Source organism: Equus przewalskii, chromosome 1, assembly GCF_037783145.1.
Source record: "Equus przewalskii isolate Varuska chromosome 1, EquPr2, whole genome shotgun sequence".
In the NCBI taxonomy this organism is placed as follows: Eukaryota; Metazoa; Chordata; class Mammalia; order Perissodactyla; family Equidae; genus Equus; species Equus przewalskii.
Window position 1 is genome coordinate 107,711,029 of NC_091831.1, and position 22,233 is coordinate 107,733,261.

The following is a 22,233-nucleotide window of genomic DNA, read 5'->3' on the forward strand; positions in this document are numbered from 1 at the left end:
ATGGGACTTTATCACTCAAAGATCTGCACTAAAGGAACTTCTAAATCAAGGGTTCATAACTTTTGGCATGGGAGTCTAGTACTGTGGAGCCCATCTCAGAATAAGATTTTTTGTTTTCTTAAAATTGTTTTATTGAGGCCATATTGGTTTCTAACATTGTATAATTTCAGGTATACATTATTATATATCAGTTTCTGTATAGACTCCATTGTGCTCACCACCAATAATCTAGTTTTTATCCGTCACCATACATATGTACCCGTTTACTCCTTTCGCCCACCCCCAACCCAGTTCCCCTCTGGTAGCCACTAAACTGTTCTCCTTGTCTGCGTGTTTGTTTATCTTCCACATGTGAGTGAAAACATACAGTGTTTGTCTTTCTCTCTTTGGCTTATTTCACTTAACATCACACCCTCAGGGTCCGTCCATTGTTGCAAATGGGACAGTATTGTCCTTTTTTAAGACTGAGTAGTATTCCATTGTATATATATACCACAATTCTTTATCCATTCATTAGTTGATGGGCACCTAGGTTGCTTCCATGTGTTGGCTATTGTGAATAATGCTGCAATGAACATAGGGGTGCATAAGTCTCTTTGTATTGATTTCATGTTCTTTGGATAAATACCCAGTATTGGGATAGCTGGATAGTATGGTATTTCTATTTTTAACTTTTGACAAATCTCCATACTGCTTTCCATAATGGCTGCACCAGTTTGCATTCCCACCAGCAGTATACGAAGGTTCCTTTTTCTCCACATCTTCTCCAACATTTGTTATTTTCTGTCTTGTTAATTATAGCCATTCTGACTGGTGTAATGGTGATATCTCCTTGTAGTTTTGATTTGAATTTTCCTGATGATTAGTGATATTGAACATCTTTTCATGTGCCTGTTGACCATCTGTAAGTCTTCTTTGGAAAAATGTCTGTTCATATGCTCTGCCCACTTTTTGATCCAGTTGTTTGTTTTTTTGTTGTTGAGTTGTATGAGTTCTTTATATATTTTGGAAATTAACCCCTTGTCAGATATGTGATTTGCAAATATTTTTCTCCCAGTTAGTGGGTTGTCTTTTTGTTTTGTTCATGCTTTCCTTTGCCATTCAGAAGTGTTCTTAATGTGCTGTTGTCCCATTTGTTTATTTTTTCTTTTCTTTCCCTTGCCTGGGTAGACATGGTATTTGAAAAGATACTGCTAAGACAAATGTCAAAGAGTGTACTGCCTATATTTTCTTCCAGGAGTTTTAAGGTTTCACATCTTACCTTTAAGTCTTTGATCCATTTTGAGTTAATTTTTGTGTGTGGTGTAAGATAATGGTCTACTGTCATTCTTTTGCATGTGGCTGTCCAGATTTCTCAACACTGTTTGTTGAAGAAACTTTCCTTTCTCTATTGTATCTTCTTGGCTCCTTTGTCCATGATTAGCTGTCCATAGTTGTATAGTTTTATTTCTAGGCTCTCTCAACGGAATTCTGTTCCGTTGATCTGTGTGTGTGTTTTTGTACCAGTACCATGCAATTTTGATTACTATAACCTGGTAGTATATTTTGAAGTCAGGGATTGTGATGCCTCCAGCTTTGTTCTTTTTTCTCAGGATTTCTTTAGCTATTTGGGGTCTTTTGTTGTTCCATATAAATTTTAGGATTCTTTGTTCTATTTCCATGAAAAATGTCATTGAGATTCTGATTGGTATTGCATTGAATCTGTAGATTGCTTTAGGTAATGTGGACATTTTAACTATGTTTTTTCTCCCAATCCATTAGCATGGAATATGTTTCCATTTCTTTATGTCTTCTTCGATTTCTTTCAATAATGTCTTATAGTTTTCAGCGTGTAGGTCTTTCACCTCCTTGGTTAAATTTATTCCTAGATTTATTCTTTTTGTTGCAATTGTAAATTGGATTCTATTCTTGACTTCTCTTTCTGCTAGTTTGTTATTAGAGCATAGAAATGCAACTGATTTTTGTAAGTTGATTTTGTACCCTGCAACTTTCCTGTAGTTGTTGATTATTTCTAATAGTTTCTGGTAGATTCTTTAGGATTTTCTATATATATAAATATATCATCTGCAAACAGTGAGAGTTTCACTTCTTCCTTGCCAATAAAATTGCTCTCGCCAAAACCTCAAGTACTATGTTGAATAAGAGTGGTGAGAGTGGGCCCCCTTGTCTTATTCCTGTTCTCAGAGGGATGGCATTCAGTTTTTCACCATTAAGTATGATGTTGGCTGTGGGTTTGTCATATATGGCCTTTATTATGTTGAGATATTCTCCTTTTATACCCATTTTATTCAGAGTCTTTATCGTAAATGGACATTGCATCTTGTCAAATGCTTTCCCTACATCTATTGAGATGATCATGTGATTTTTTTAATTTCTTATTTTGTTAATATGGTGTATCACATTGATTTGCAGATGTTGAACCATCCCTGTGTCCCTGGTATAAATCCCACTTGATCATGGCCTATGATTCTTTTAATGTTTTGCTATATTTGATTTGCCAATATTTTGTTGAGGATTTTTTCATCTATGTTCATCAGTGATATTGGCCTGTAATTTTCCTTTTTGTGTTGTCCTTGTCCAGTTTTGGTATCAGGATCTTGTTGGCCTTATAGAGTGAGTTAGGAAATGTTCCATCTTCTTCAATTTTTTGGAATATTTTGAGAAGGATAAGTATTGAGTCTTCTTTGAATGTTTGGTAGAATTCTCCCGAGAAGCCATCTGGTCCTAGACTTTTGTTTTTTGTGAGATTTTTTATTACTGTTTACTGTACTTGTGATTGTTCTATTCAGATTATCTGTTTCTTCTTGATTCAGTTTTGGGAGGTTGTATGAGTCTAAGAATTTATCCATTTATTCTAGGTTATGCAATTTGTGGACATATAGTTTTTCATAGTATTCTTTTATATTCCTTTGTATTTCTGTAGTATCTGTTGTAAGTGCTCCTTTAAATTTTAAATTTTATTTATTTGAGCCTTCTCTCTTTTTTTCTTGGTAGGTCTGGCTAAGGGTTTATGAATGTTGTTTATCTTCTCAAAAAACCAGATCTTAGTTTCATTGATCCTTTCTCTTGTTTTTGTTACTCTCTATTGAATATATTTCTGCTCTAAATTTTATTATTTTCCCCCTTCTGCTGACTTTGGGCTTTGTTTATTCTTCTTTGTCCAGTCCTGTTAGGTGCAGATTAAGGTTGCTTATTTGAGATTTTTCTTTTTTGTTGAGATAGGCCTGTATTACTATAGATTTCCCTCTTAGTACAGCTTTTGCTGCATCCATAAGAGTTGGTATGTTTTGTTTTCATTTTCATTTATCTCCAGGTATTTTTTTTGTTTCTCTTTTGATTTCTTCATTGATCCAGTGGTTGGTCCGTACCATGTTGTTTTGTGTCCACATATTTTTCACTTTTCCAGCTTTTTTCTTGTAGTTGATTTCTAGTTTTATAGTGTTGTGGTCAGAAATGATGCTTGATATGATTTAAATCTCTTAAATTTATTAAGGCTTACTGTATTTCCCAACATACAGTCTTTCTTTGAGAGTGTTCTATGTGCACTTGAGAAGAATATGTATTCTGCTGTTTGGGGATGGAATATTATATATCTGTATATCTATTAAGTCCTTCTGGTCTAGTGTTTCATTTAAGGCCACTGTTTCCTTGTTGACTTGTTGTCTGGATGATCTGTCCGTTGATGTAAGTGGGGTGTTGAGGTCCCCTAGTATTATTGTGTTGCTGTCAGTTTCTCCCTTTAGGTTTGTTAATAGTTGCTTTATATTCTTTGGTGCTTCTGTATTAGGTGCATATATATTCAGAATTATTATGTCCTTTCAGTGGAATGTCCCTTTTATCATTAAATGCTGCTCCTCTTTCTCTCTTATTGTCTTTTTTTATCTTGAAGTCTGATATAATTATGGCAACATCTCCTTTCTTTTGCTTGCCATTTGCTTGGAGCATCATCTTCCATCCCTTCACTCGGAGCCTATGTTTGTCTTTAGAGCTGAGATATGTTTCCTGGAGGCAGCATATTGTTGGGTCTTGCTTTTTAATCCATCGAGCCACTCTGTGGCTTTTTATTGGAGAATTCAATCCATTTACATTTATAATGATTATTGATATATAAGGGTTTAACACTGCCATTTTATCTCTTGTTTTCCAGTTGTTCTATATTCCCATTGTTTCTTTTCCCTTATATTTCTGACTGCCATTTCAGTTTGGTGGTTTTCTGTGATGGTTTTCTCTTTGTTTAGGATTTGTGGCTCTGCTCTCATTTTTTGTTTAGTGGTTACCAAGAGATTTGTATGAAAGATCCCATAGATGAGATAGTACAGTTTCTGATAGCCTCTTATCTCCATTAGCCTAAGCAGGTTCCATCCCTTTTCTCTTCCCCTTCTGAATTATTGTTGTCACAAATTATTCTGTTTTGTGTTCTGAGTTTGTGACTAAATTGAAGCGTTTATAGTTATTTTTGATGCTTTCTTTCTCTTTCTCTTTTATGTTTTAATTAAGTTTTTGCTAATCTGTTCTGATAGCTGCAATTTTCTGATTTTGTCTATTTATCTCTTTGCTCAAAGCTTTGTAAACCTTTGTCCTTTTGTTTCAGGTAGGAGGGCTTCCTTCATCATTTCTGCTAAGGCAAGTCCAGTGGCAATGAACTCCCGCACCTTTTGTTTATCTGGGAAAGCTTTTATTTCTCCGTTGTATTTGAAGGTAGTTTAGTTGGATAGAGTATTCTTGGCTGAAAACTTTTGTCTTTCAGTATTTTGAATATATCATTCCATTCTCTTGTAACCTGTAAGGTTTCAGCTGAGAAATCTGCTGAAAGCCTGATAGGGGTTCTTTTGTAGGTTATTTTCTTCTGCCTTGCTGCCCTTAATATTTTTTCTTTGTTACTGACTTTTGCCAGTTTTAATATTGTATGCCTTCCAGAAAGTCATTTTGTGTTGAGGTAAGTAGGAGTTCTAGTGGCTTCATGTACTTATAAGTCCAGTTCTTTCCCCAGGTTTTGAAAGTTATCAGTTATTATTTCTTTGAACAAGCTCTCTGCACCCTTCTCCCTAACTTCTCCCTCTGGAATGCATTTAATCCTATGTTGCTTTTCCTAACTGAGTCAGATATTTCTTGAAGAATTTCTTCATTTTTTAAAAATCTTAGTTCTCCCTTCTCCTCCACCTGAAGCATTTGTATATTTCTATCTTCTAACTCACTAATTCTTTCCTCCATAAGGTCAGCTCTATTTTTTATGGTATCTAATTACTTTTTTATCTCATTAATTGTGTTCTTCATATCCAGAATTTCTGTGTAGTTTTTACTAAGGGCTTCAGTCTCTTTGGTGAAGTATTCCTTCTGCTCATTAATTTTACTCCTGAGTGCATTGAACTGTCTTTCTGAGTTTTCTTGTAACTCAATGAGTTCCTTTATGACCAGTATTTTGAATTCTCTTTCAGTTGCATTGTGAACTTCTGTGACTTCAGGATTGGTTTCTGGAGACTTGTCATTTTCCTTCTGCTCTGAGGTTATTGTTGTTCTTCATGGTGTTTGATGAATTGATCCTTTGCTGGGACATTTGTGGTAACATCAGGTCACAGATTCCTCTTGCCACTGTTTTGGGGGTTGGGAGGAGGTGTGGCAGGAGCTGTGGTTTCAGATATTTCCCTATCTACTGCTTGTTGTGCTGGTAGGGCCTCTCTACATTTATGTGGGTTGGCCACATCCACTCGGCAGGTTGCACTCATGTGAGTGGAGCCTGTGTGCTTGGTGGGCAGGTTGCACATGTGTAGGCAGGGCCTCTGTGCTAGGTGCGCAGGTCGAGCACATGCAGGCAGGGTCTCTGTGCTTGGTAGGGCATCCATTGTACTGCTGCACTGTGTGGGAGGGGCACTTTCTTTTGCATGGGCCAGTGCTGCTCTTGTGTGCAGTTCAGTTGAGTTGCTGCACTTGGTGGGTGGGATGCCTTCATGGGAGCTGAGCTATTGCCACTCAGTGGGGAGTGTTCCCGTGGGAGGGGCTGCTGTAGCACAGTGGCTGCTCTTGTGGGCTGGGCTACCACTCTGAAAGCATTTGCCCACTGGCTGCACTGCCCCCCACCTCCAGTCATAGTCACACCAGCTGCTATGTCAGGATCTGTCACCTGGAGTACTGCTGCTGGAGAGAGGGAGGAGTCCGTTCACCTAGTTCCACTGCTTCCTGGGGATCCAGCCCTCTCCCCTTTCAATATATGGCTGCATGGATCTCTCAGATGTCCTGTTGCACTGTGTAGGGAATCTACTGTTGGTTAATGAATGTCCATTTGGTTGTAACTTAGAGGGGCGAGAAAAAGGTAACAACTCACTCTGCCATAATGCTGACATCACTGTCTAGAATAAGGTTTTTAAATGCATGAAATAAAATATATAGGATTACAAAGGAAACCAATTATTTTAGACTATTTTAAAATCAAAGTAGTATAAAAAATGTGTTATAATAATATATGTGCTACTTTATTAACTCATTAAATAAACAAAATCCAGTGGCCGGTCTAGTGACTATCCTAATTTCAGAGTAAACAGCCTTGGCAGAAGGCTGTATCTTATGGGGCAGAGCCAGAACAAATGAGTTTGGTACAAGCATATATGAACTAATTTGCATTAAGGAAAGACACATTGTAGGAAAACAGACTGTGGTGTATTTCAACTTTCTTTTTTTTTGGCTCATGAGTTATTTAGAATATTTACAAACATTTAAGTTAATTTTTCTTCTTTCATGGGGCTATCTTTGCCATCAGTTTATAGTTTTGCTACTGTACAATGAGCAAATGAAAGCTGTAGAGTTCTTTCTCTATCATGGAGGAAGTTGGTTGAGAAGGAAAGTGACTTTCTTTGTGGATGTTCTGAGTTGGATGCATTGTAGCATGGAGAAAGTTGGAACCAAAGGCTGAAAGTGAGTGGTTGGGAGAGGGCATGGTGATTTTGGAATTATTCTGAGGGAAGGAAACAGAAGCCATGGATGGAGTGGTTGTGAAGATCTGTATGTTTTCCAGAACAGAGCTGAGATGGACACAGAAGGCTGAGGGCTTGCATACCAGAGTGAGCCCAGCCACATGGCCCCAGGGAGACCTAGACAATGAAAAACGATGTTGGAAGAAAAAAGAAATAGAGGTGTAGGATAAAAGTGGGAGGGCTAGCCACTCCATGAAACTGAAGGGAGGATTTTGTGTAGCACAGGTCTGCAATCTCAAAGGCTTTGAAAGACAATGTCCATGCACTTTTTCATTCTGAGCAGCTCCGAATATTATTTGCTCCATTTTTGTAACAACAGTTCTTCCTCCAGACATGTTATGAACACTGGCTTCTTAGTGGTAAATTGGTGCCACTGTAGCTATTGGGCATGCCTGCCATATGTTTGTGAAATAATTGAATTGGCTTTCAAGTCTGCATTCTACAAGGACTTGCCTCAGTACCTGAAATGTTGCATTACCATTTGCCTTTGAACCACATTTGAAGATCTGAAGAAAATTCTTGATTTTAGGCGGTGGAAAGACTCTTCAGTCATAGAGGACAAGATTTAAAGAGCTCATTTGTTCCAGGCCTCTGTGTCCAGGCAGCAGTACCAATCAAGTGGGAAGGCCTTTTGCTCTAAAGATGCCGTTACATCCTGGTGGTCTGTTACCCTTACATCACTCTCAACAGCAGGAAGTTCTTTCTCATTTCTGATTTTATCTCTTGCCTCTATTTAGGCTGGGTGGAGAAGTGGAGAAAAGCATAGGCTGGAGTCCTTCTAACAACTCGCAGGTGCTTCCAAGTTAAGCCTCCTCTCTCTGAGTAATATCATGCCATTCACATTCTTTTTGGCTTTTCTTTCACAGCTACTTAATTATATGTTACTCTTCTCTGACCCTCTTCAATGTCTCATATTCTTTGTGAACTGTGGACTCTGAATAACGATACTCACAAATTAAATGGGACAAAGGTTTCATGAGATGTGGTAATTTCACGGCTAACTAGATTCATGACCCTGTTCCTCACAGGAGTGGTACAAAATAAACCTGAAGAATTACTGAGATGGCAGAACATGCAGCATAATCCTTGCTGGAGCTGGAATTGAGCAAAAAATAATTCAAACGAAGGCTGATCGTTTCAGAGTTGGGATATGCTCCACTCCCCTTGGTTGCCAAGTGGACTAGAACCGGCATCCTCAGGGAGGAGGCACTCTGGCCTCTGGGCTTTGAGTTGCCTCCCATACTTCTGACATGGCCCTCCCTTGTTAGAGCTGGTGCCAGTGTTTCTATATCAGAGGGGCAAGGAAGCCTGTTCCTTCTGGGGAGGCACTGGCAGAGAGTGGATATCTGGGAACAATAATCCGGTATCCCACTCTGGATGTATTGGTGTATAAGAAAGCTTGGGCTGCCATAACAAAATATCATAGCCTGGGTAGCTTAAACAACAGAAATGTATTTTCTCACAGTTCTGAAAGCTGGCAGTCTGAGATCAGGATGCTACCATGGTCAGGTTCTAGTAGGGTCCTCTTCCTGGCTTGCAGACTGCCAGCTTCTCACTGTCTTCATATGGTGTGTACATGTGGAGAGAGAGAGAGATCTTTCTCTTTCCCTTCCTATATGACTACCATCCCATCATGAAGGCCCCACCTTCACAACCTTATATAACCCTAATTACCTCTTAAAGATCCTATCTCCAAACACCATCACATTGAGGGTTAGGGCTTCAACTTGCAGATTTGGGGAGGATACAAACATTCAGTCCACAGCAATTTGTTTTCTATTGCAGCATAGCAAATTACCACAAACTTTATAGCTTAACACAAAAGCCATTTATTGTGTCACAGTTTTCTTGGGTCAGGAGTCTGGACATGGCTTAGTAGGGTCAACTGGCCAGGGTCTCAGAAGCCTGCAGTCAAGGTTTTACAGGGGCGACATCATTTCAAGATGATGTCACCAGAGAGGATCAAGGGAGCAATAGTCCATCCTATTCATACTCCAGGGGAAGGCATTATAGAAGGCCATGGGTCATCAGGGATCATCTTAGAATCTGCAGGCCACGCTGAGTTTGATGGTTTTATTTGTTTGTTGTGTAGGGGAATTGGATCCATTCCCAGTGACAGGTATTAATGATATCTAAAAATGTAAACTGTCTTCAAGAAGCAAGTTGTCCATGTTTATTGGAAGTAAAATTATTTGAGGGGATTAGTGGAATGATAGCTTTATGATGAAGATAGGAAAAGTCAAGAATTCCTAATATAGCCTAAGTGATATTAACTTCCCTTGTGTCGAGAAATGCCTGCTCTTTGGAGGTTTGTGGCTTTCCAATAAAATCCCTCTTACAGGCGACTTGGTCATTGTAGCCTTTTGAAAGTTTTATAAGAGATCAAGACATTCTGTGTGAGCTTGTTAAAAAAGCCTTGAGAGATCTGGTGGCAGTTTTAGGGCATTAGTGAGGCCCCAGGTACTCTTGAATTCATAGGCCCCTCATGAGTGAGGAGGCGTTGGGCCATGTATCGAAGAATAGGTAAAATTTCATCTGGTAGAAATGGAAAGTAGAAGGCAGAGTGTAAATGGATGTTTTCTGGAAGATATTCCTCCTCGTCCTTTATCCAGTTTGAGTGGGGCTAGTGCTGGTGTGATGGGAAAACAGAGGATACCCTTTGGAAGTCACAGCCTAGGGAGATGGCAGGGTCAGAGCCAGGGCCCCCAGAACTTGGCCATCAGTCTGAGGGAAGAGAAAGGGGTGGAGCCAGGAGGGTTGGGGTGACAGGAAGGGAGTGCTGAGACATCAAGGCAGGCGAGTGCTGAGGGGAGTCAGCCTGCAGGAGCTCCAGGGCTTGTGTGTGCCAAATGCAGTGGCTTTTGTGCAGGCTCACTTAAGCTGCCCAGAGTGGCCTTGACACGAGTGGAGGGTCTCTTAGGGAGTTGCTGGTGGGAAATCGGGGACGAAATTTTTGTGAGTCTTCGTCAGGCCAGGGAGATGAGATTCATCTGGTGAGTATGTCTTGGATGACTTCAGTGGAGGGGGCAGAGGTGAGTGAGCAAATGAGCACTGACGTCCAGGAAGATAAAACAGGAGAGGGCAGGCAGAGGAGATAGAGAGAAATAAACATATGGAGAGATGTCGAGAAGAAGAACTGACCCAGCTTCACGACTGACTGGCCCACTGAGCTGTACGATGAGCTCAGAAAATGACGGCGTCTGTGGCAGAAATTTTGAATCCACCAGAAGGTTTGGAGGTGAAGAAATGAGTTCAGGGTTTGAAATGTTGAGCATGAGGTGATGGTGAGAGTCCTAGCGGCATATCCTTATGAGAAGTGACAATCTGATTCTAAAATGACTTGGAAGTTGTGTATCTATTGAGGAGGAAGAATCTGGCACTAGAGAGGGTATTTTGATAGATCAAGTGTTGAGTATAGAAGGGAAGAGAGAGGTTTTGGAGGAATTGTGGAAGAGGTAGTGAGACCTGGCCTCAGAGAGACATGGGAGAACAGTCACCAAGGCTTTCTGTAAGGGTTGGGGCTGGCATACCAGGAGAAGGAAGGACGCTGGGCGGCATCATGAAGAGAGCAGATCTGGGAGATGAGAAAATGGTTGTAAATAATATTTGTCAACATTGATTGTGTTTGGAAGATGTATGTGCACTGAAGAAGGAATATATATTGACATGCTTGGGAGCAAAGCCCTGTTGAGCTCTGTTTGATTTATCTTTTTGTTTGTTTGTTTGTTTGTAAGGTTCAAAAGTCTTTCATATAAACTACTGGTCCAGATCTTTTTGGAAATCTGCCTGAGACTAGCATGATGCTGGGTGTGATAGAGGCTGTTGTGTCTAAGACTTTGTCCTGCTCACTGGGGAAGTGTTGGAGGGTGTCAGCAAGGGGACCTTCTGGGTCTGTTTAGTAGTGTTCTCTCCTCCCAGGTCTGGGATAAGTCCTTTTTGCATCTGTGGGGAAAGGCGGCCCAGCCACTCCAGCCTGGTCCCCAGCTGCCTGGCCCATGCCCACAGTGAAAAGACAGGGTGCTTTATATTCACAGGAGACCTCGAGTCAAAACACCAAGACCTTACTTGTAATAGGCCTCCCGGAATATCGCCCTGCTGAAGGGGGAGCCGCAGCTGCCTCCTCCTCACTGTGTCTGGTGGGATTTTGGTGGTGAGGGAGAGGGGATCATCTTCAGGATTTGGGCTTGAGTCACCAGGAGGAAGGGTGTCATTGTGGAAGGCAGAGATGACAAGATGGAGACTGGGTCAGGGAGGTAGAGACGGCAAGTACGGTTTTGGACATGTTAAGGTTGAGAGTGACACCAGGAGCAGTACCCAGTGGACAGTGTGATACAGTGATCAGGGGAGAGCTCTGGGCTGGAGAATGACCTGCGGGAGGCATTAGCGGATGGTTAGAGGAGCCTGAATGATGGATCTCCAATGGAGCCGTGGGGTAGAAGAGACAAAAGGCTGAGCAGAGGTTCTTGGGGAGTGGGAAGAGGAGAGGGCAGGAAGGAGGACCTGAGGGAGTGCAGAAGAAGGGCAGCCAGAGAAGTGAAGACCTCAGGGGAGTGACACAGAGCCTCGAGGAGAGGGAGCCTTGGGCAGGAAGACTTGCTTATTTCCCCAGTCATCAAGGTGGTGACTGCCTTTGTCTGTTGCATTTGGTGAGCCCTCTGGTGACCTTGGGAAGAAGAATGTCTGCAGGGTAGTGGGGGTTGAAGCCACATTGTAGTGGGTGAGGACTGGCTGTGTCTCTGTGGTCTCTTGGACACAAGAGACTGGGATGTGGTGATCAGTGGCCAGCGTCTGCCTCAGGGAGCGTGGGCTTGGCAGGCAGCCTGGGAGAAAGGGAGGCCGGGAGATGAGGGGTGGCTTTCCTGAGAGAGAAGACACAAGGGTGTTCATGTGATAAGGACAACAGGGAGGAGCCAGGGGAGAGGGATGGTGGTTGGAAGAGGTCCTGGAGGGGACAGGCTCGGGGGACCTGGGGCAAGGGGAGGGGCTGGCTGGGGCTGGCCTGAGAAAGGAGTGGACAGCTCAGAGTCAGCGTGTTGAAAGTTTGGGAACCTTGTCAGTGATCCCTGGTGCTTCCTCGGTGAGGTGGGAAGCTGTGCTGAGAGAGAAGGGAAGGACCCTTGCAGGGCTTGGAGGACCCAAGTGTGTAAAGGATAGAGGGAGCCTACGGGGTCTGCTGGGCCAGAGCCCTCGCAGAGAAGGCAGGTGGCCGGGTGACATGAGAGTGGGGACAGCTCCGCCTCTCCAAAAAGTGTGTTTTCAGTCCTCCCTGTGATTTTTCAGTCTCACAGCCAAATAACTTACAGGCCCAGAGAGGAATAAGCCCTGGGTAGGGGCTCTTTCAGAAAGTGTGTTTGCCCTGGGGCCCGCCCATGCAGAGTATAAATAACCTCTCGGGCGGGCCTGGTGGCCAGAGAGGCCGGGTGCGCCTCTCAAAGTGGCTGCCGGCTGTGAAGGTCCAGAAGAGCCGTACACCTCATTGTGAGCCGCTCATGCACGTGCTGTTTTCTCGCAGTCCTTCTTCAGGTGGAAGCAGTTGCTACTGTTCTGATTGTTCATTGAAGCTTCCAAAGCCTCTTACCTTCCTGCACCGTTTGTCCTTCCAGGTGCTGTTGTCAGGACTCATTGGCGTCGTCTCCTGGAAAAGGCCTCTCTCCCTCGTGGTAAGTCACACTCGGCTTGCATGGTGGCCTTGGAGCAGGCCTCCGCCTGCTGAGGTGTGAGTGCTTCAAAGGCGACGGCAAAGAGAATCCTGGCTTCTTTGCAGAAAGTGGGATACAGACCTTTAGAAAAAGGTCACCTCTCAATGCAGACGGGCTTGTCAGTAGGAACCCCCATACCTTGCCTGCTCCACTTCTGAGAGTACCCTCGGGTGTTTGTCTGAGATGCTCAGTGCCATCCTCTTTGTTTGTTTTGTCTGGGTGCCCTCCTATGAGGACGTGCTGTGAACAAAGACATTCTAATCATTGTAGATGTAAGCTTTTCCTGCAGACGTGTGAACAGGTGCATGCACATACATGTGCTTATGGAGGATCACAGAAACGGGACACATTTTATCAGAGTTCAAGAAATGTTAGCTTTCTGTGTGTTTTGTAGGCTGTGAAACTCCATGAGGGTAAAAGGAGGATATTTATTGGAATAGAAGATCGAAGGAAGGGTGCACTTGAACCCTTTCTCACATTGCTGTGGCATCGTGCAGGGAGGGGCGGGCCACACGGGAGATGGAGAGAGAGGCTGATGATTTTTCTCTCTGAAAAGTACCCCAAGCAAATTTGTGTCTATTGATTTGTATGCATGCTCTTCTCAGTGTATGCATTAATATATTTATGTGTCCGTGTCAGGACTAGAGGAAGAGGTTTTCCGGGTTTTGATGGATAATGAAAAAGATGGCGTGGCTTTTTTCTTCTTTTGTAGTAATCAATTATTTAAAGTCTCTTCTTTAAGTGATTAGACTTGGAGATAATGACATGTACTAAATATTAATGGAAATAGAAAAACCCACAAATCTGTCTGTTGTAAACACCTCCTCCTTCACAAGTGACCATGAAACCTGAAAAGATATCGGGAAGGGGGGGGGGGTGCTGTAAATTCACTGGGCCTCTTCTTCTACAATATGTCAAGAAATTTCTCTTAAAAAATGTTTTTATATTCAAGTTTTCAAATATGCACAAAAGTAGAGAGACTAGTATACAGAACCCTGGGGGTAGCCCTATTCATCATCAACAAATATCAACATTGGCCTATCTTGTTTCATCCAAGCCCCTTGCTGGATTATTTTAATGCAGATCCCAGCTGGCGTGTCAAGAAGCTGACTCTTTTGTGCAGAGGGAAATGGTGGCGGACACATGGGCTGTGGGGCTTTACATCCCATGGCTGTGCCGTGAAATGGCTTTTGGGTTCCCTTCAGGAACACGGGACAGCCTACCCCATTCCTCCTCACCTGCCCCCACGGTGCAGACAGAGTAAGCCCTCTGATGTTGGCCACCAAACAAAGGAAAAGCCCACCTTTCTTTGGGTGGGTGTGTGGGGCAAAAGAGGAATGGCACCCATCACCCAGCCACCCTTCACGCCTGCCCCCAGCCCTGGTCCCAGGTTGGAGATTCTCATGGGGTGGGCGTTTTACTGCAAAGGATGTGTGTGCTTATAGCTGATAAGGAATCTGGACTCCTTGTGGAGATGTCTCAGGTATGTCCGAGGGAAACCAGAGCAGTAGGGTGGGGGCTTAGCCCTCACCCTAGGAGGAGGGACATAGCACCAGCTGGAGCTACTACAGCAGAGCTTTCAAAGTGCCCGTTCACCAGCTGTGTAGGACAAGCTTCTCTCCAGGCGGCAGTCAGTGTTACCTCCCATTGATTTATTCCCTCCCAAGCTCCAGATGTAAGAGAAGAGGTTCACCTAGCTTGACTGCCTACTCTCCTTCCTTAGCGAGGTAAGGGGGTTGGCTGGGTAACACTAGCTGCTGTAACAAGCCCTGGATTTTCAATGGCTTAACACAACAGAAGTTTGCTTCTTGCTCCCATCCAGGGTAGTCCCATCCCATTGCAGGCAGTGGTCTGCTCCCCGGCACAGGTAAAGTCAGTGACCCTGGTTGCTTCCATCTGGGGCCCTGCAATTCCCTAGGCCTATGGAGTCCTCTGCATTTCAGTGAAAGGGGAAAGAGAAGGGAGAAGGAACACTTACTTCTTAATTTCCTTGGCCTTAAAGTGACACTTATTGCTTGCATATGAAACCATTGGTGAGAGCTTGTCATAGGGCCTAGCCCATCTGGTTGGGAAGGAAGCTGGAAAAGGTGGTCCCACCCTGGACAGGTGCTTCCCAGAGGAGGCTCTATGCTGGGGAGGGAAAGGGAGGAATTTTGGTGGATAGTTGGTTGTCTCTACCCTAAGAACATTCTTCTGTCTATGTTGACCAGGACAATACAATCTTTTGATTCATTAGCCAAACCTCACTCTCTGAACCATAAGCATTGACATGGCTTTGGCATCAGCTTTATTTAACAGGAGTAAAAGCATTCACAATAACAGTAAATGGGAGGAAAGTCCATAAAATAGAGATGTATTAGGGTTTTCCAGAAAAACCTAACCAATAGGATATATACAAACATACACATTCTCTCTCTCTCTCTGTCTCTCTGTGTATATCCTCTCCTTGGGGGAAGTCAGTCTTTTTTCTCTTAAAGCCTTCAACTGATTGGATGAGGCCCACCCACATTGTGGAGGGTAATCTGCTTTCCTCAATGTCTACTGATTTCAATGTTAATCTCGTCTAAAAAAATACCTTCTCATCAACATCTAAACTAGTGTTTAATGAATATCTGGATACCAAGTGGCTTAGCCAAAGTGACACATAAAAGTAACCATCACAAGAGGTTCTAGAAATATGACCAAAAATATTCTATCCAGAATAATACTAACAAAACACTATAGATAATCATAGTAACCATTTATTTCATGTAACCTGTGTGCCCTTATGCTCACAACAATGCTGGCAAAAGTAGGTTTTCCTGTTTACAAGAAAGGGGAAGGTCCCCAGGCCTGTAAGTAATGAGCTACGACTTGAACCCAAAGCTCTCCGACTCCCAAAGCCCCCTTTTGTCTGACCAACCACAGTCCGTGCAGACATCATCTGCACATCCCCACAGCTCTTCTCTAGTGACATATCACTTGACTTAAGCTCATCACCTTACTCCCTAAACCTGCCCCTCTTCTGGTATTTTCTGTCTTGGTTGGTGACGTTATTGCCCACCCAACTTAGAAATTGAGGAGTCACTCTCACATCTTTCTCCTCCCTCACCTTTCATAGCATCCACAAGTTCTCTCATTTTACTATTTTTATATTTATCCCATCAGCCTTCTCTTCTCTACCCTTGAGCCATCTGTTCCAGGTCAGACTCTTGCCTTCCCTCACAGGATGCTGCACGGGCCTCCTAACAGATCTTTGTGTCCAGAATTTGGTTCTCTCAAATCCAGTCTCCACACACACGGATGGAGCGCTCAGTATCTAAAGCGTTGATAGAACTTTGTTATTGTCCTTTAAGCCTGACAGTGCCTCCCCAGGGCCCCTAGAAAACAGAACTGAGGTTCCTGGATGACGTAGGAGACCTCATGGTGCAGCCCTTCCTCCCTGCCCGGCCTCAGCCCCGAGACCTGGACTCTCTGAGGTTCCTGGCATGTTGCCCACTTTGCCCCCCAAAACATCCTTCCAGATTCCTCTTTCCTCTGCCCTCGCCCTTTTACCTCATCAAGGCTCGTGTGTCACTGCTTCCTGAAAGCCTTCTGTTTACCCCAAGCTGAGGTGGGTCCTCCTCCTCCCAGCTCTGCATCCAACCGTGTCATCACATGTCACATCGTGTAGAGACCACCCTCACACTGCAGTAATAGTGAGCATGTGTGGGTGCTTACTGTGTGTGAATCCCTTTGCAGAGCACTTTATCGGGACTCTCTGAGCTTATGCACACAGCAGCCCCGTGAGGAGGGTACTGTTTTTGTCTCTATTTTCCAGATGAGAGAAGGAAAACTTAGGTAAGTACCTTGCCTAGGGTCTCACAGCTGGAATGGCTTGAAGTCTTGATTTAAATAATTCTTTTCTCCCAAGCTCCTGCTTCTATCCTCTACGCTAATATGTTTCCATCTTCCTGGGGGTGTAAGACTGAAGACACCACTGTGAGTATTCTGATTCATTGCCGGGGGACATAATACCTTCCCCCAACTAATGACCGCCAGAGTGAGTTGCCCTCTCTGAAGGGAGGGTGTCTGTTCCTCGGGGTGGCGGAAGAAGCAATATTGAGCTCTGCTGCTCAGGGCTCACACAGTATGCCTGAGCCCTGCAGGGGTCTGCTGGGAGAGGACAGGAAGGAGTGGGCCAACCTGATAGTGGGGTTTGTGGTGCTACCTTTGGTCTGTTGACGATATCCTTCCTCTGAAAGTCTGGCGAGTATGGGCCTGTCAACCTCTGCCACATCTCCTTTCTTTTCATCACTCTGATCCTCTGAGACAGACGGAGTGAGATGAGAGAGAGGGTATAAACCTGTCTCCCAGAGTGACTGATGTTCTAGAGCGTAGCCTCTGTTGGGGAAGAGGAAGAGAGAGGGAGGGGCAGAAGGCTGTCTGACGAGGACGGGAAAGGAGGCCGCCCCTTCCAGGCTGGTGAGTGTGATGTGAGAGGGGGAAGGAGGAGGAAAATACTGTGACTTTTTTGCTATGGTATTTTCTAAGAGCCTTTCCAATGCTGAAAACGAGTGATTGCTATGTCAGTGAATAATAATTTTCACATTGCTGTGGTCTCTTTTTATGTGTGTTAAGCATCTCCTATGATGGAGATAATTGTCTTCCTTACATTAAACTATAAAAGGTTCTACATTATGCTGGATGCCAACTAGAAATCAGATTATATAGCTCTGATGAGATAACTTTTTGAAAGATTCAGTGAAACATCTTGTGATTGCTTATGTATCAATAATGGAAGCAGTCTCACGTATAATCACAGGTAGTATAATTTTTTTAAAAAACTTGAATGAAGTTGTCCTGAGCTGGCCACTAGATTATTTGTAATAACTAACGCTATTGGGAGACTAATAACCATGGGGTTAAAAACATTTTGTTAGAATTAATTTTTATAAATAATGAATTATAGTTTATTTTATACTTTTTTAAAGCAAAGTAAATCTATTTTAAAAAGCACTAATCTAAAAGGATATGTGTACCATATAGATCTGTGGTATATTTAGTACTGTTTGCATCTTATGTGTTAGTGTTTGAGGAGTCTGGCTTTTTGGTTTACTCACATAGTGGTTTACTTTTATTGCTAAATATTATCAACCCCAATAGGAATGTGTATCAGTAAAGGTCCAATCAGAAAAGCAGAACCTTTAGGAGCTAACACCAAACATCTTCTTCTGTCACTTCTTTGGCCCCACTGTCCATCATAGTAGCCACACCCACCTGGTCTTTGGTGATTATGTGCTTCTGCTTGGCCTTGCCACCCTGGGATCCCATAATCCTCCTTGCATTTAGGTTTCCCAGTTCAGGGGCTGCAGTTCCCACAGTAATTTCTGACCTACAGAGAAGAGTCACCATAGAGCTCTCAAGGATGCTGGGGCTCCCCTCACAGATTTATTTCTCACAGTTGTGATGAGAGGTGTTCTTTGGATCCTTTGGGATGGGTGAGCAGGTCGTACATGATCAATGCACTCTATCATTCCAGTCTCCCTGACTAAGCCTTAAGCTGATCAATGGTATACGAAGAAAATCTGGCATTTCAGCTTCACTTAGTGTAGCCTACCTTTGGGTTTATATTTCAGACAACCAAACTGTTCGAGTCCCCCTGACTCTGCCAGCTAAAACATTGAATGCCATAATCTCTGCTTAATAGACCCATAGCAATAAATCTGGCCTGATTCAACTGTATGTTCCTTCTACCTTGATCTTCCACCATTAATGGTAAGTCCTAAGATTGCCTAGCCTCCAGCTCTGAGAAAGTTTCCAGGCTGCAGCACAGGTAGGAGGAATATGGGCAGAGCAGAGCCTAGCACACTCCCTGAGTTAAGGAGACCAAGGTGAGGGTCTGGGGATTTCAAGGTGGCTAGAATTTATAGGACAAAGTGCCAGAGAGGAGAGATTTGCATAGACAGAGAGTTCTGGAGATCTGCAGAGGATCCCCTGTGAGTATTCAGCTGATAAATGACCAGCTCTTCCATGCAAGGAAACTACCTGAGGCCAGGAAAGAACCATCTGAGAGGATTAGAGGGAACAGTGCCAGGCGCAAAAGCAGGGCTCTCCCACCACTTGGATTGGGGCAGTCAGTAGAATACTCTGAAGAACCTTGCCTCGGCAGTGAGGAGTGATTAGCCCCAGACCAAATGTTGCTCCAGTCCTGTCTGACAAATCTTAAAAGCAAGATCCCAAAGATTTAGACCATTTCCAAGTAGTTTAACTGTGTCCCCAAGCAAAGTTTAAGAATGTTCACAGGAATACAAAAATATCCAGCACTCAAGAAGATTACATTCACAATGTCTGGCATCCAACCAAAGATTATTATACAAAGAAACAGGAAAATACAACCCAAAATGAGGAGAAAAATAAACCAATTGAAACTGATATGAAACTGACCTAAATGTTAGAAATAGAAGACAAGGACATTAAAACAATTATTATAACTAACTGTATTTCAAATGTTCAAAAACTTAAGTGGAGACAGGAAAGTATAAAAAAGGCCCAGTTGAAATTCTAGTGATGAAAACTACAGCATAAGAAACAAAAAGTACACTGGATGAGATTAACAGCAGATAAGATACGAGATAAAACAGACTAGTAAACTCAAAGACATTGCAATAGAAATTATCCAAAATATAGAACCCAGAGAAAAAAGAATTTTGTAAAAAATGAGAAGAATATTAATGAGCTGTGTGGGACAATTTCAGGAAGCCAAATATTTGTGGAATGGGAGTCCCTAAAGGAGTGGAGATGGACAGAAAAAATATTTGAAGAAATAAGAAAGTAGATCTTAAAAGTTCTCATCACAAGAAAAAAATATGTAACCGTGTGGTGATGGAAGTTAACTGGGCATTATGGTGATTGTTTCACAATATATACATATATTAAATCATTTTGTTGTACATCTGAAACTAATGTATTGTTATATGTCAATTATAACTCAGTTTTAAAAAATAGCTAATTTTTTTTCAAAATTGAATAAAAACTGTAAACCTATAGATCCAAGAAGCTCAATATGCACGAAGAAAAGGAGATGAAGAAAAACACACCAATGTATTGTGGGATTTATAACATAGGTATACAAAAATTGCATGAAAAAATAGTTCAAAGATGAGAGGATGGAAGTATACAATGTCATGTTCTTAAACTATATGTGAAGTCGTATGTCACTTGCATGTAAACTGGTAAGTTAAAGATGTATACCATAAACCCTAAAGCAACCCCTAAAATAAAAAATAAAGAGTTGGCTAATAAACCAACAAAGGAAATACAATGGAGTCATAAAAAATACCAAGTTAATCCAAAGAAGGCAGAAAAAAAAAGAACAAAGAATCATCTAGACAGAAGGAAAACAAATAGGAAGATTTTCATTACCCATTTCAGTTTCTTCAGTGAATTACTTGTTCATATCTTTTGTCTATTTTTCTGTAAGGCCGTGTTTCATTTGTGGAATTTCTTAATATAGTAATTATTTTCTAAGTGGCTAATATTTTATCCCAGTTTGTTGTTTGTCTTTGTCCTTTTATTTTTAATGAAGTATCTTTTTTAAAAAATATAGAACCGTTAGCTTTTTATCTTGCAAAATCTGTTGTGTTTTTTTCTTATGTGGCTTCTAAGGTTTCTTTCTTATTTTAAAAGATCTCTCTTGCTGCACAATTCTGAAATTACTTTCCCGTATATTTCTAAAGCATTTATAGTTTTGCTTTTTATGTTTATGTAATTTATCCAAAACTTATTTTTATATATGGTGTGAAATAAGGCTCTAATTTTATCTTTTCCGAATGGATAGCCATTTCTCCAACACTGTTTTTTGAACGTACAGTATTTCTCCTCACACTTCATGTGTTACCCCTTCCCACTGCTAGGGACATGGGTCTGTTTATTAATCTCTGTTCTGTTTCATGAATCTTTCAGCCCATTTCTAAGCTAATACTACAATGTTTTAATTAGTCTAGCTTTATAATAATTCACTCTTTCATTCTTTCGTAATTTTCTTGGCTGCTTCTGTGCATTTCTCTTCAGTAAATTTTAGAATCTGTTAAGTTCTATATTGATAATGATTTTATTTTGGTTATGATTACATTGATTTTATAGATTAACTTCTGGACAAACAATATTTATAATATTGAGAGATGGGAATATATTTTCTGTTAAAATTTCTGGAAGAATATTGGGTGTTAGTCTTATATCACTGCCCAATAGTGAAGTGTTACAACACACCATAGTGAACTGTTGTACTAGATGTAAGTGTTTGTTTATTGGCTCTTTCAAGAGAAATTTTCTGGGGAATTTTCTTCCATTAAGTTTTTGATTTTGTCTCTTCTCATATTTCTTTGCCTTCTTGACTTCACCTTATTGGAGGCAGGTGGATGGATATTCTACCTGCTATAGATAGATAAATTGATGCTATAGAATTCTTAGCATTTTCTAATATTTTATTTCTCTTTTTCTTTACTTTCTGGGACATTTTCTGTTTTATTTTCTGGATAACTGATTTGGGCCTCAGCTATATCCATTCTACTGTTTGACCCTTCTGTGGATTATTTCATTTTGACAGACAGGTGTTTTATTTGGAAGAACTCTGTTCTCTAATTGCTTCTTTTTCACAGCAATGTGTTCACGGTTTATGAAGCACTCACACTCATTTTATGGGTGCAGTCTCCTACAAGGATATTAATTAGAATTTTGTTTATCAAGTTTCTTCACTACCCCGTATTCCCCCCACCCTCGCCCCCGTCACTTGGTCTCTTGACTCATCTAGGTCCTTATTTAATATGATACTTGCTTTACTCAAACGTCAGCCCATTCTTGGTTATCCTATTTGTATTTACACAAGAAAGGACTATGTTGAGTGTAGATAGTGTGGTTGGTTGGTTGGGTTCTTGTGTTTCCTGTTTTTGGGGGAGGGGAGTGCAGCAGTTCATAGTCCCTGCCCCCAAGCCCATCCTAATGGTGGCCCAGCATGCGAAGGCAGTCTTTAGGATCTGTGAAAGCGGGAGGTCTGTGTAGACTAGCTAGATCCACTTCAGGCTTCCAGGGAGATGAAGCGGGCTCAGGAAGGAGTGCTTGAGTGTATTTTCCACCAGGCAGAGCTGCATTTCCTCTCTCTCTCTCCCCAACTTCCATTGTGAAGGTTCAGAGGTACCTCAAGCGGTGCTTGTCCTGGGCAGATGCTGATGACAATGATGACAGTAATTGCTCACATTTATTGATCATTTTCTGTGTTCCAGACACTCTTCTAAGTATCTTTCTATGATGTGAGTGGGTTTAGTCACACCGAAGATTTTGCAGCTAGTCAGTGGCAGAGCTCAGGTTTAAACCCAGTTAACATCCCTCAGAGCCCACGCTCTTCGCCTCTAGGCCGTTTCTTCATCCTGCCTCTCTCATCAGAATCACCCAAGGCACTTTGAAAAATATTACTCCAGACCCATTGTATATCCTTTTCATTTAGCTTCCCTACTAACAGGTACAGATGTGCTGGGCCCTTTTCAAGTATTCTTGCCTCTTAAGTTTTCATGACCCCCTGGTGGGCCCCTCTGTTATCATCCCACTGGAAAGAG

At 42.1% G+C, this 22,233-nt stretch overlaps 1 protein-coding gene across 2 annotated transcripts in view; it reads left to right on the forward strand.

Moving 5' to 3' along the window:
- Positions 1–22,233, forward strand: part of ENTREP2 (endosomal transmembrane epsin interactor 2) — a 423,055-nt gene that overhangs the window by 164,933 nt on the left and 235,889 nt on the right. For both annotated transcript variants that reach the window (XM_070571721.1, XM_070571713.1), the window contains exon 2: positions 12,569–12,625. In XM_070571721.1, the coding sequence (XP_070427822.1) occupies positions 12,569–12,625 (57 nt within the window). The remainder of the gene's footprint in view (positions 1–12,568; positions 12,626–22,233) is intronic.